We start from the raw sequence: 12,501 nt of genomic DNA, 5'->3' as shown, positions 1-12,501 counted from the left end.
GCTAAGCTGGACCTGGAATCAAGTAACTGGGGGGAGTGAAGGTGGAGCTTATCCCCTTGATGCCTGGAAAGGGTGGAAGGCTGGCTGGTGGCTTGCCCAAGTAACCAGAACTCCCACATGGTCATGTCCCATCACTGCATGTAGCAGGGGCTGCTACTCACTACAGCTACATTCATAGCACCTTTTCTATGTACATTACACCAGAGGGAAGGCCTTTACAGTCTTTAGAAGAAACTTGTTGCCAGCAATTTTTTCCAGCATAATAAGAAAAATGGCACTTGGCTATAGACTGTAAAACCTGTTTCCCATTGTGCCAAGGAATGCTGCTGTCCTGCTGGACATAATGTAACTACTGGAAAGCCTTTTCCTACTCTGCATCAGTCCAGTTTCTGACAGAAACCACTTCTGTTTCCTAGCATAGCTGTTTCTGTTTTGAGGTAACTGCCCTGTAATCCTACATTAACCAAGCAGCTATAGCTAGCAACATAGGAGACAGAGTCTACTTCCCTTTATTTCATTTAGTTTGCCTCAATCACTCCCCAAGAACAAAGCCAGCTCCTTGTTTTGTTAGCAAGTCCTTCCTTATTAGAACTGCAAGTATTGTGTTCAGTATCTTGATCCTGCACCCCAGAGAAAGTTTCTGGAAGGGGCCAGAATCAACCATGTGAACTTTCAGGAACCAGAATGAACAGATGACCAGGAACCCTCTCACAGCTGTATAGAAATAGAGATTTTATTTTTTTTTTCCTTAATCTAAAATGTAGTATTTCCCCAGTCTCAGGCTTAATCTTGTGTCACCTAGAACTCTTCCATAGGTTGTCTGCTGTATGGAGGTGAAGCAGTTGAAGGCTTTAGAGTATGCTGACACTTCCAGTTTATTAGTGCAGGCTTCTCCACAGGATAGAGCTGTGGATGCAAGGGCGCCCCTGGGAGAAGAAGCCTTTCCCTGAGAAACCCCAAGTTTTCAGCCTGCTGGAGTAGGATCTGATCCTCCTTTTAGCAGAAATTTCCTTCTAGAGAAAGAAGGATGCAACTTTAAGCTTAGAGGCACCTGTGATCAATTCCCAACCCAAAAGATCACATGAACTGAGTATCAGCATCTTCCTGGCAGCACTCCTACACAGTGAGCTATGGCTCTGCAGTTTTTGGTGTGTACCACAGCACAGCTCTTTGAGTATGGCTCATGGAGATTTTAGCTCTGCTCTGCTGTAAACTTCTACCAGAGTGGCTTTAATACAATGCTAGCACGCACACTAGGGTGCAGTAGTGCTGGCCTCTAGGATCATGTGCAAGCAAAGCCTCACTGCACAGGACCATCATGCCTCCAAGAGCTCTTGGTCCTGGTGGGGATACGTGGGAAAGATGCAGCCCTGGTGACTCTAAGCCAAGCTGATTACAGCAAAAGGAAGAAGGTGACCAATTCTGATCCTTGAGGTTAACACCATCACACACTTGGAGAGTGAGGCTGAGGGGAAAAAGGAAAAGGGGATGTCACAACCCTAGGAGATATTAAAGCACCTAAAGCCTTTCTACAGGTGTAGTGCAGCAGCAGCCAGTAGTACCCAGCTCAAAGCAATGAAATTCTCAGGTGTCAGAGCTGACAAACTCCAGTAGTGGCTGGACTCTACTTGTGTGGCATCTTCCACAGGAGGATCTCAAAAGGCTTTGCAATCACCAGGGCACTATGCTCTGCATACCCTTAGGCAGTGGGCAACAAGAATTCCTGATTCACAGAGATGGAGCAGGCATCATCGAGCTGGTACCAGGGGTTGGTCACTGCCCAGCATTGCTGGGCTCACCAGCAAAAGGCACTTGTGCAGTGAAGAGCCACGTGCCCTGGGGGCTCACAGCTCACCCTGGCACTGGTCCACACCCCATCCACAGGGCCCTGTCACAGAAGGGCTGGGTGGAAACCCTTGCCAGGGGCTTGCTGTCTGACAGCATGCCAGAGTTGCAGTGGGATTGCCACGGGACGGAGATACCACATCACCACCCCTGAGGGGTTAATGACCACTGTGAAGTTGTCTGCTGTCTTTAAGGCCCCGACGATCTTCCCAGCATACACGTCTTGTACCTGAAAGAGAGAGATGGAGCTACCAGCAATTCCAGACCTCTCATCTTGGGCTCCAGCTGTGGTCACTGACATGTAGCAGGACAGGGCACAGCAGTGGGAAACAGAAGAGTGATCCAGTGGGCAGCTGCGCCTTCATCCCAGAGCCATGGAGTGAGAGTGCTCCCTCTCACTCCCCCAAAATGCATAGAGATCTGGGAGGAGGGGGATCCATGTGCCTGCTGTGCAGGGTGTCAGTGGGGCTCACCTCATAGACAGCATCCTCAGGGAAGTGGAGCTTAGCCAGGCTGGTGGTGTAGCGGAAGGGCATGTCTGCTCTCCGGCTGAAGAACACAAGGGCACTGGCAGCCTGGGACAGTGGGCGCAGAAACACCTCGATGTGGGATTTCTCCTAGAGGTGGGGATAGGTGGGTGAGGCAGAGTTGCTAGGAGCAGTGTAACTTCTGACTTTGCCCTGTGGGGCTGCTACACCAGCAGGCCCACAGCTCCCACAGCTCTCCTGTTTCTATGCATCACTTCCCTCTCCCTCCCATCCGTTTGATGCTCTGCTCTCCCAAATGCATCTGTTTTCCCCCTAACCTTGACAATCCTGCGCCCCTGGATTCCCAGGGGGTCCTGGTTGATCTGGATCATCAGGCGGTTCTGCAGGATCTCCTTGGCACTGGGGGAGATGGTGCGGAGATCCGTGGACATGAGAAGTGGAGCTGCCATCACTGTCCACAAAGCCATTTGGGAGCGTGACTGCTCGTAGCTAAGGCCAAAGTTTCCAATGATGAGCTGGAAGGGAGATGGTGAAAAGATGGAAGAAGCAGAAAAAGGTTAGAAACTTGTCTGCTTGTCACCTGTGGTGATGCTGTTTCCTTCGGGGAGGGAATGCACAAGAGAAACCACACACACTTTTGCTTCCCCTTAAGTAGTCCACCATTGCTGCCACAGCCACTGGGATATCTCATTCAAATGCACTCATTAACACCCTTTGTTTCACCACTATTTGCCCTCAGGCTGTGCAGGAAAGGACAAGAACACCTAGAGAACTTGACAGGTAAACTCAAGTGGTGAAAGGTTCATTGCAACCACGGGTTTTTCCCACAGCTTAACCAAGGGAAATACCAGCTTTGCCTCTGCAGCAACAGGGCTCCTGCTCCTGGAGCTTTTCCTTTGCCCTACCCCTAGAAGGGGATCCCTGGAGATCCTCATCCCCAGACAGGGTCAAAGCACCCACCACCCATCCGCACCATGTCCGGGTCGTTCCAGTGCCCGGGGCCAGCTGCTGGCTGCAGCACGTCCTGGTTGGTGAAGAACCAGTCCACGATGGAAAGCACACTGTCCCAGGAGTCCTGGATGTCATCATAGTTACGCCACAGGTTGCAGATCTCTGCCAGGATGGTGTAGTTCACCTGACAGGGAGAACAGTGTCAGGCAGGAGAGGAAAAAAAAGAACTGTTCTGCAAGGTGTGAAAGGCAGAGGAATCTGGAGAATGGCGAGGAGGCAAGATCATATAGCAAGATCATATAGTCATATTCCACTATGTTTGGGTACACCCCAGTATGAGATGATGTCTGGCAAAACAACCATAGAGGCCATGGGGAAATATAACCCATCAGCTACAAGAATGAGAGCAGCTCAGGACTGACTCAATAAGTGAAAGAGGAAATATGTGGGTGCAACTAATTCTCAAGAAGCATATACTAGGAACATTATCCTATTTCAAGCACTGAAACCAGACGGGATTGTCTCACAAGGAGACTGTCAGGACCAACACCATACCATTTGAGTAGGGTGGAGAACATACACCCCAGAGCCTTCTTCCCACAAACTCCTATTGCTAGCTATATTGGGACCCCCAAGTGTCCCCAGATGCTAGCAGGAAGGACACATTCCCTCTGGGGACCAGCACCATCATCCAGGGGTGGAAAAGTTAGTGGGGTGTAACACTCTGCTCCTGGTGCTCCAGCAAGAGTTCCTCCAGGGCACAGGGGACAAGGGAACTCACCAACAGATGGGAAAACCCTTACCTTGGGGGGAAGACCCCCCTGATATGCAGGCCAGCTGCAGGAGTAGACAATAGGGCGGCCTGTGGCATTCAAGGCCCTCGCCATTTCTGGGTATCCTTAGAGAGAAAAGATGACAACCAGTGAAGGGGGTGGCTGGCAGCAGCCCCTGTCCCAGTAGCATCCTTTGTCCCAGCCCACCCAGCAAGGGGAATACCATGCTAGCTTGGCTTCCTTCCTTACACCAGCTCCAGGGCACACAAACTCCTGCCTCTTTTCATAACAGCTGCAATAGGAGGCACTGGCTGAACTGGCTGGCTGAGTGCTGCTGCAGAGGATCAGCTGCCCAACCCAAGCAGCAGGGGAGGAATGCCAGAGGCTGGTGGACTTTTACCTTTTGCCTGCTCCTCTGCAGACGAGTAGCACCCATCCAGCTTCAGCATGTCCACACCCCAAGCTGCAAAGGTCTGAGCATCCTGCTTCACATGTTCTAACATGGTGCCTGGGTAGCCCCCACAGGTGAAGATGCCCAGGTCAGCATAAATGCCCAGCTTCAAGCCCCTGGCATGGACCTGTGAAGAGAGCAGAGCTGCAAGGAGCAAATGAAGGAATCCAAGGTGTCTGCCAGGCACCAGGGTCCTCTGTTCCTTCCCAGCTCTCCCATCATACCGGCACAGAGATCCCCAATGGCCCCCAGGAGGCACTCACATAGTCAGCCAGAGCCTTAATTCCACTGGGAAATCTCTTGGGGTCGGGAGCCAGCTGCCCGGCCGCGTCCCGCTGCTTGGCAGACCAGCAGTCATCAATGTTGATGTACTCATAGCCCAGCTCCCTCCAGCCATCCTCTGCCAGCCGGTCTGCCATCTCCATGAAGAGCTGCTCACTGTGGATTGAGGGACACACGGCAGGCTGGGACTCTGCGACCCTGTGCCTCGCCAGGTGAGGCAGGCAGAGGGATCTGGGGATTAACTGGGGGTTCTGCAAGGCTGGTCCGAGCCATAGGAGGGTCTCTAGCGCTCCCATTTAAACCCTGTTTGTGTTTATTGATCTCACCGAGGAGGAAGCGTTTCCCCGAGTGCCTGAAAAGCCTGGCCACATGCTTCAGCACCGGGGCGTCTGAGCATCCCGCCTCCCATGCACCATCCACCCCGGAGTCCCAGGAACGCAGACAGCGCCAGAGCCACCCCGGGCCCGAACTTCGGCCGGACGGAGCCCCATCCGCTGACCTGATGCAGTTGCGAGGATCCGCCTGGCAGTCCACATCGCAGCGGAACCTCTCCCAGGACATCCATCCCATGGGGGGAGTGCGCGCCAGCCCATTCTCCAGGGCCAGGGAGGGCAGCGCCAGCCCCAGAGCCAGAGCCAGGGCAAGAGCCAGGCCGCTCGGCAGCACCGTCCCCATCGCTGCCGGGGCACAGAGCGGCTCTCCCGGCCCGGCCCCGCTCACATGATGCCGGCCGCATCACCTGACCGGCCGCCCACGCCTCCCGAGCCCCGCCGCACCGCGCCCCAGAGCCGTGCCACCCCAATAATACCGCTGCCCCCGCTGCAGCCTGTCAGCATCGCACCCCACTGCTGCTGCGCCCCAGAGCTGGTACCCATCAGCACCGCGCCCAGCCCGTACTGCACCCCTTTGCAGCTGCACCCCATTGCTGCCACTGTCACCGCCGCCCCCCTGCCTGGGGAGGGGGGTTTAGGTCGCCCCCAGGTGTCGGGCGGAGCGGAGAGGCGCGGGAGGACGCGGCTCCGCTCTGGCTGCGGTGTCCCGGCCCCCCCGCTCCCCCAGCCCCGGCGGGGCGGCGCTGCCGGCGCGGCGGGACGGCCCCGGGGCCGCAGGAGCCTTCCCCGCCCGGCCGCGGCAGGGCCGGGCTGCCCCGCACCGCCGAGCAGCAGCGGCCCGAGGTGAGCCGGGCTGGGCCGGGCCGGGGTCCCGCCGCCGCAGGGGGGGCGCTGGGCAGGGGCCGGGGGCCGGGCCGGGGCAGGGCGGCGGCGGGGCGGGAGCGGCCGCGGGGGTCGCAGGCTCACGGCGGGCGAACACGCCGGAGGGCGAACACACACACACACACACACACACACACACACACACGCACACACACACACGCACACACACACACACACACACACACACACACACACACACACACACGCACACATATAAAGACACGCAGCCCCTTTGCACTGGTATGCGCCCGCTCATAAAGACACAGAGGCCAGCACGGCACACGTGGGAGCCCCGCAGCCCCCTCGCGTCAGGGCCGCCCCGGCTGTCCGCAGCCTGAGTGTGCCAGGCTGGAAGCTCCCCAGGGCAGAGCACCTTCAGGGAACAGCCCTTCCTTGTGTCTGATCGGGGGCTTGGGCGTTTTCCAACTGGGGTCCGCGCCCCCATGTCCTCAGCCGTGCCCCACAAACCCTGAAGGGAGACGGGGGCTCCGGGAGGGATTTTGGATGTTGCTCAGCAGTGGGGAGCTCCTGGCGCCAAAATCTGCCCTGGGAGTGGTGGCTGTGGTTTGTTTTCTGCATATTTCTATGTGTGGAGTTCTAGCGGTTGGAAATCCTTTTGCAGTTGAACAATCCACAAAGGCTGGGCTAGCTCTGTCCTTCAAGGCTCTGTCCTTCTTGATTTGCCGAGTTGCCTGCCACAAATGGGGAAGTGACAACTTTTATAAAATATTTCTTTTTTTTCTTTTAATTAACCCAAAACAAACCCAGGAGCCGGAAAACAAACCAACAGGAGCACTGACCTGAGCTGGGATGGGGCGCAGGCTTTGGAGAGAGCTTGTGTTCCCCTAGTTTTGCTATCCCAGTTTCCAATGCAGCTTGCCTGCACTGAGGACCCGGAATTTCTGGGGTGGGAGGGACACAGCTCTTAGCTCTGTCAGTCCCAGACTGTTCTGGTCAGTAACTCCTTCTTCTTCATCCTTTTCCTCTAACAAAGGATGGTGCTCATCACACTGAAGCCTTGGACACGCTCGGCTAGGGAGCAGCCTGGCCAAGGAAGACAGCAGGGGTTTGCAGTCTGACCTGCACAGCTGGTATGGCACCTTGCACCCTGCTGCTGGTGAACCTGCTGGAGCTGGGAGTTCTGCTGCCAGGAGGGGTGGGTGGTCCTGCATGGAGACAGGGAGTAGGGAAAGGGGGCAGAAGTGTAAGTTCCAGAGCCCTTGGGTCTGAAACACTCTCTTTATCCTGCCTTTTAATAGAGGGCAAAATGAGTGCCTCGCAGACAGAAGCAAATTTCTTTGGTGTGCCCCATTAAAAACCAGCAAAGTAGGTCACTTGTGGAATAAGAAATGAAACAGCAGTGTTGGCATTCCAGGGAAGGCAGGTGTCTGGGTGGTGAGGCTCTGGCAGTGACCTCCTCTTTGCAGTAATGAGGAACCAGCCTGCCCTTTGTGGGGTACTGCTGGGTTAGACACTGTCCTGTATCAGTGCCTGCTGGAGTTGGGGCTGCTTTTCACTGGGAGCAGGATCAGGCCGCTTGTGGTGGGGCCAGTGACACGCTCCTCACACCAAGCCAACCTCTTCCCCCTCTCCTCCTCTGCTCCTAGGGGGGGCGATGAAGCTGAACGAGCGCAGCGTGGCCCACTACGCCACCTGCAACTCGCCCGCCGACCACGCCGGCTTCCTGCGCAAGCGCGTGGAGCGGCACCACCACCATGGCCACCACCACGGCACCTCCTACCAGCGCCGCTGGTTCGTCCTCAAGGGCAACCTCCTCTTCTACTTCGAGGAGCGGGAGAGCCGGGAGCCCGTGGGGCTGGTGGTGCTGGAGGGCTGCACCGTGGAGCTGTGTGAGGCCGCCGAGGAGTTTGCCTTCGCCATCCGCTTCGATGACGCCGGTGCCAGGGCTTACGTGCTGGTGGCCGACGGGCAGGCTGCCATGGAGGCCTGGGTGAAGGCGCTCTCGCGGGCCAGCTTCGACTACATGCGACTGGTGGTGAGGGAGCTGGAGAAGCAGCTGGAGGAGGCCTGCAAGAGCTTGGCCGCTTGCCGTAAGTCTCCACAGAGGTCCTCATCTTCCTCCTCAGGCAGGAAGAGGCATCTCTCCAACCCTGCCTTGCAGCCTCTCCAGGAGAAGCCCACCACCCTGGAGAATGGCTACTCCACGTGGAGTAGTGGTGGTTGTGTCACCATTGGGGCCTCCTGCAATGACCATGATGGGGGGCAAACGAAGCCCCCGCCCCTGCCTCCACGCCGGCGCTCGGCCACCGGCAGTGCCACAGGATCCTCAGCACCTGGCCTCCCACCAGCCATGCTGGAGAGCCCAGTGTCACCAGAAACGATCTGCTTCTCCAAGCTGCACAACTGGTACGGGCAGGAGATTGCAGTGCTGAGACGGGAGTGGCAGGAGAGGCAGAAGAGGGGACACCATTGACTGGGGGCACAGGACACAAGTCACTGGCCAGCTGTGCCCGGCTGCCTGTCCTGCAGGAAGAGTGAAGTGAGGGACTCTGCTTCCCCCTGCCCTCAGGAGTGGCTGAGTGTGCAGTGTGTGTATGCTTCACTTGGGAGGGACTCAAATCTCTAAACCTCAAATTTAATTTCCATGAGGCTTTAGACAGCTGGAGACTGTGTAACACCAGTGGAGCCACATTTATTTAAACTCTCTCTGCTGGAAATAGGAGCTGCCCAAATCAGCACATATGCAATGAACCTCAGTCAATGGGCAGGCTTGGCCACTTGCTGTCTTGACATGGTGGATGCTCTGGGCATTTCATCCCCTACCCCTCTTCACCACATTTTTTGTTTAGTTTTGTTTCTCAGCGTGGAATTTTGCTTTTTGTCAGTGTTTATTACTTTCTGTGGTCTTGTACCAAAGTCCTTCTGCCTTTGTTCTGCAGCGGATAAGGTTGGGCTCTTACGAAGTGCCTCTGACAGGTCACTGGCCCTGGCATATGCCTCCAGCCTTGTGCCTTTCTCACTACAGGACATGCAAGCCACTGCAGCTGTTGCTGGCCCAGCAGCTGGGGCATTTGCATTGTTTTTTTTACTTTAATCTACTAATCCTTCTTTCAGCTAAATCCTTCAGGATGTGGATATCATGGTCTTGCAACTATCTCTTTGTGTGCTCATACTCAGCAGCAAGTCTGAGATGGAGACAGGGAGCTTGGCCTGAAGCCACGGCAAGGATACCAGGAGCTCCCCAGGGCTGATCTGGACTCTGTCAAGTGGTAACCAAACCTGCTAATATCACTGGCTCATGGTTTCCCTGTTCCTGAACAGGGATGCTAAAGCCTGTTTGCCTGGGCAGGAGTAAATTCCTCAGCCTTTGCTTAGGCCACAGCCCCTGCAAAGTGCCATGTGGGGCTCAGCCAGCTCATCGGGCTGCTTTCCCAAGAGGGTGTGCAGAGCCACACTCCTGCAGGGCCTCTGAGTGCTGTGACTCTGCCCAGCTCCTGGCAGTGCTGCACATTTGGAGGAGAGGCTTTGAAGGAGTGGGGAGGGAGAGAGGGCTGGTCTCAGCAGGAGAAGTGAAGGTGTGGGAGTGAGTTATGGGTGTTGTCAGTGTCTGGGCTTGCTTCTGTGTCAAAGCCATATCACTGCCTTCTACCAAGCCTGTACCTGGCCTGTTGGCACTTCCTCTGATTTCATGTCAGCATTGCTTGACTGATCTCTGCAGCACATCCCATCCTCCCAGCGGGCTGGGAGGGCTGCAGGGAGGACATGCCTGTCACCTCACTATGGAAAGAGACTTGGCCATCAATAGGTCAGAAACCTTGGCCACAAGGCACACGGTACGAGTAGGTGGGTACCAAGTCCAGGGACTAGAACACCCTTGGGATGCGGTTTAAAAATATCCCTTATCTAGTTGCATGCTTCCCATCTAAAAACATAAAACCTGTTTTTATTGTCCTGTTTTGTTAAAGAGCTTTTCTAGGAGAGCAAAATCCCATTTCAGGTCCTGACAGGCTGGAACCTTTCTGGACTTAAACATACTTGGCTTCCTACTTTGCAATAGCCTGTAGAGATAGCCAAGGCAGAAATCAAATTTCTATTAACTCTTGGTACCTTCTAAAATATGTCTCTGGTAGTTTAAGATGATGAGCTTCCAGCTTCCTGCCTAATTATGGCTCAATGGTATATTAGAGGAAATCAGATCTTAAATTAGATCTTGCAAATGACTTTGGGCAGTGAGAATGTAACCTTCACTTGAGAGTAATGCAATCCAGTCCTCTCCATTTCCTGGTTGTGTTACTTCACAGTAAGGGTCTTCAAGTTCGGGAGGATTATTTTTGTTCTGCTTTTGTGAAATAAGTTCAGAAAAATCAGGAGCAGGTGGACATGGGGCAAGGCTCTGGCTTCATCAGCAGCTCAGCTGGTTGGACATAGGGGCCTGCCCTGCTGCTTGAAGAGTTCAGTATTGCAGCTTTCCTGGCTGTAAATGTGTCCCCTTTCCCATGCCAGGGCAGCAGCATCAGGGGATTGCAGTACCCAGTGCCTCCTTGCTCTGAGCATGAGTGTTTTGGGACCTAGGTCAAATTTATCAAATATTTTCCTTTGGTTATTTTTTTTAAAATATAATACAGAGGCAATATTCCTGATTCTCACATTAACATAAGGCAAATTGACAGTAAAGACTTCCAAAACAAATCAACTTCCAAAACAAATCAAAATGTAGTGGCAGTTCCTACATGAGGCCCAACAATTGGGAGTGACTTGAAGGGAAAATAAATTAACAAAGCCAGTTCTGTCAGAACTGAAACTGAGACAGTATTATTCATTTTAGGACAGTTTCACTTTTAAGAAGCTTAGTTTGTTTTAATAAGCCAGGATTGTGCTCACAACACTACTAAAGAGCTTATATTTAATGCTTTAATCTGTCCCATTCAAAGGGCACGATTTCCACGCTACCTACCTACCTTGCACATATCCTAACTAAATCCCCAATCCTGCAAATGAGGCACTGCGCTCTGCTTTCCATCTGATCGCCTTTGGAGTCATTTTCTCTGCAATTTTGGTTTTATTCTGCAGTGCTGACAAGAAAATGGCTGAGTCCTGATCCACATTTATGCTCAGCCCAGCCATCCGTGCCTGAGCCTTTGCTAGGTCTCCAAAGCACTGCATGATTTGGATGTGCTTGATCAGGATTTTCTCACCATCCCACTCCTGTAACAGGGTTGCCATGCCCAAATTTGTATGGGAGTACAGGTTTTTTAACCACCACTGCCACTTGCTTCATAAGGCAGGAAGCAGCTGAGTGCTGCTCTGCCTCCTCAGAGATGGAGGCTATCGAGCCAGCTCGGCTGAATTGGTTGTGTGGCAGTGCCTTTGAAACAGCCCCAGGCAGGAGATGGGGATTTCAGCTTCCTGAGGTTGAACATTCAGCTGCAGCAGCCTGTCTCTCTTTCTGCAGGCAGAGATTGTTACAGGAAAGTCAGGGAGTTTTCACTGCACACGGTCCCTGGCAGCAAAGTAAGACTGATTGTCACCCAGGGGTTTTCTCCAGTCGTTCAGGTTTGGACTGTTTCACCTCCTGCCTCCACTTCCCCTTTTTATTTATAAAAAAGAGAATGTCTATCCAAACAGGTTCCTTGGCAAAGGGGGAGTTGAACACTGAAGCTCAGTGGGTACTTTTCTTGAAGTACTGAAGTAAGATCCTTTCCTAAGAGTTTTCTTTAGTGAACAAGCAATGAGAGAAAAGTGCTAAAATGTAAAGGAAATTGAAAGAGGAAGGGCAATTCTGACATGGCCTTCGTGTGCTATGCTGAGAAGGGCTCTCAATCCTGCTAAAATACTTGATTATATCCTTATATTTTTCTGAGGCTGGCATTTCACATTTGAGCCTGTGATAGATAATTTCTGCACCTTTTTTGGGGTGGTTTTTTTTTTTTGTTGTTTTTTTGTTTGTTTGTTTGGTTGGTTTTTTTTCCCTTTTTGTAAAACTGTGCTGTTTTTCACTGAGTCCAGGTGAAGAGCAACCTGAAGGCTTTACCTGTGCCACTCTTAGCCATGTGGTGGACAATCATGACCAAGATCACACATTTTGTGTTACAGTAGCTACTGCACTAACAGTGCCCGGGGGAGCCACCCTCTATTTACCTCTCTCGGCTGCCTTTGCAGAGAAGCTGAAAAAAGTCCCGACTGAAATAAATGCACGGGAGCATCTTTCAGCAGCAGCAGCAGCACAATTGTGTTCTCTCCGCACAAAACACTACGAGCGGCTCCTGCCTTTCCAAGTGCTTGTTTTAGGTAGGACGTGTTCCTGTTTTTAGGAGGCGGTTTTGCATGCGCCTTTGTTTTACACGCGGAACTTGTGTTATCCATTGCATTACATTGCTTAGAGTTTGTTTTACACGCGGAATTTGTATTACGCATCTCATTACATTGTTTAGAGTTTGTATTTTATGCAGCGAAGCCGAATAAAGCGGTTTGGTTTGTAGTCCGTGCGCTGCCAATGGAAGCCCCCCGGGCGTATTCGCAGGGCCCGGTTGGCCCCG

At 53.3% G+C, this 12,501-nt stretch overlaps 2 protein-coding genes across 3 annotated transcripts; one reads left to right on the top strand and one right to left on the bottom strand.

Moving 5' to 3' along the window:
- Positions 1–715: 715 nt before the first annotated feature.
- Positions 716–5,567, bottom strand: NAGA (alpha-N-acetylgalactosaminidase). Its single transcript, XM_079303662.1, has 8 exons — positions 5,290–5,567; positions 4,772–4,946; positions 4,458–4,635; positions 4,088–4,182; positions 3,307–3,468; positions 2,651–2,848; positions 2,319–2,462; positions 716–2,074 (listed from the first exon to the last, which is right to left on the bottom strand). Exons 1-8 carry the CDS (start codon positions 5,463–5,465, stop codon positions 1,892–1,894), a joined length of 1,311 nt encoding a protein of 436 aa, XP_079159788.1. The 5' UTR covers positions 5,466–5,567; the 3' UTR covers positions 716–1,891.
- Positions 5,568–5,825: 258 nt separating this feature from the next.
- Positions 5,826–12,443, top strand: PHETA2 (PH domain containing endocytic trafficking adaptor 2). Of its 2 annotated transcripts, XR_013773964.1 has the most exons (4): positions 5,826–5,965; positions 6,999–7,095; positions 7,612–11,206; positions 11,247–11,575. XR_013773964.1 is itself a non-coding variant. In XM_079303681.1 (3 exons), exon 3 carries the CDS (start codon positions 7,620–7,622, stop codon positions 8,436–8,438), a length of 819 nt encoding a protein of 272 aa, XP_079159807.1. In that variant the 5' UTR covers positions 5,826–5,965; positions 6,999–7,095; positions 7,612–7,619; the 3' UTR covers positions 8,439–12,443. The 2 variants fall into 2 exon arrangements, 1 of the variants encoding a protein (XP_079159807.1); XM_079303681.1 differs by having other exon boundaries at positions 7,612–12,443.
- Positions 12,444–12,501: the final 58 nt, after the last annotated feature.

Source organism: Erithacus rubecula, assembly GCF_903797595.1.
Source record: "Erithacus rubecula genome assembly, chromosome: 4".
Classification (NCBI taxonomy): Eukaryota; Metazoa; Chordata; class Aves; order Passeriformes; family Muscicapidae; genus Erithacus; species Erithacus rubecula.
The sequence above is the reverse complement of the archived record's forward strand: the minus strand, read 5'-3'. Positions and strand labels throughout refer to the sequence as shown.

What these genes read in the sequence shown, in the direction of transcription:
- PHETA2 (XM_079303681.1), top strand. Translation starts at nt 7,620, where the DNA reads ATGAAGCTGAACGAGCGCAGCGTGGCCCACTACGCCACCTGCAACTCG.
- NAGA (XM_079303662.1), bottom strand. Translation starts at nt 5,465, where the DNA reads ATGGGGACGGTGCTGCCGAGCGGCCTGGCTCTTGCCCTGGCTCTGGCT. An exon ending in TTAAGGCTCTGGCTGACTAT is followed by an intron (nt 4,636 to 4,771) that starts GTGAGTGCCTCC and finishes CTCTCTTCACAG; the next exon opens with GTCCATGCCAGGGGCTTGAA. An exon ending in ACTGGAACGACCCGGACATG is followed by an intron (nt 2,849 to 3,306) that starts GTGCGGATGGGT and finishes TCTCCCTTCCAG; the next exon opens with CTCATCATTGGAAACTTTGG.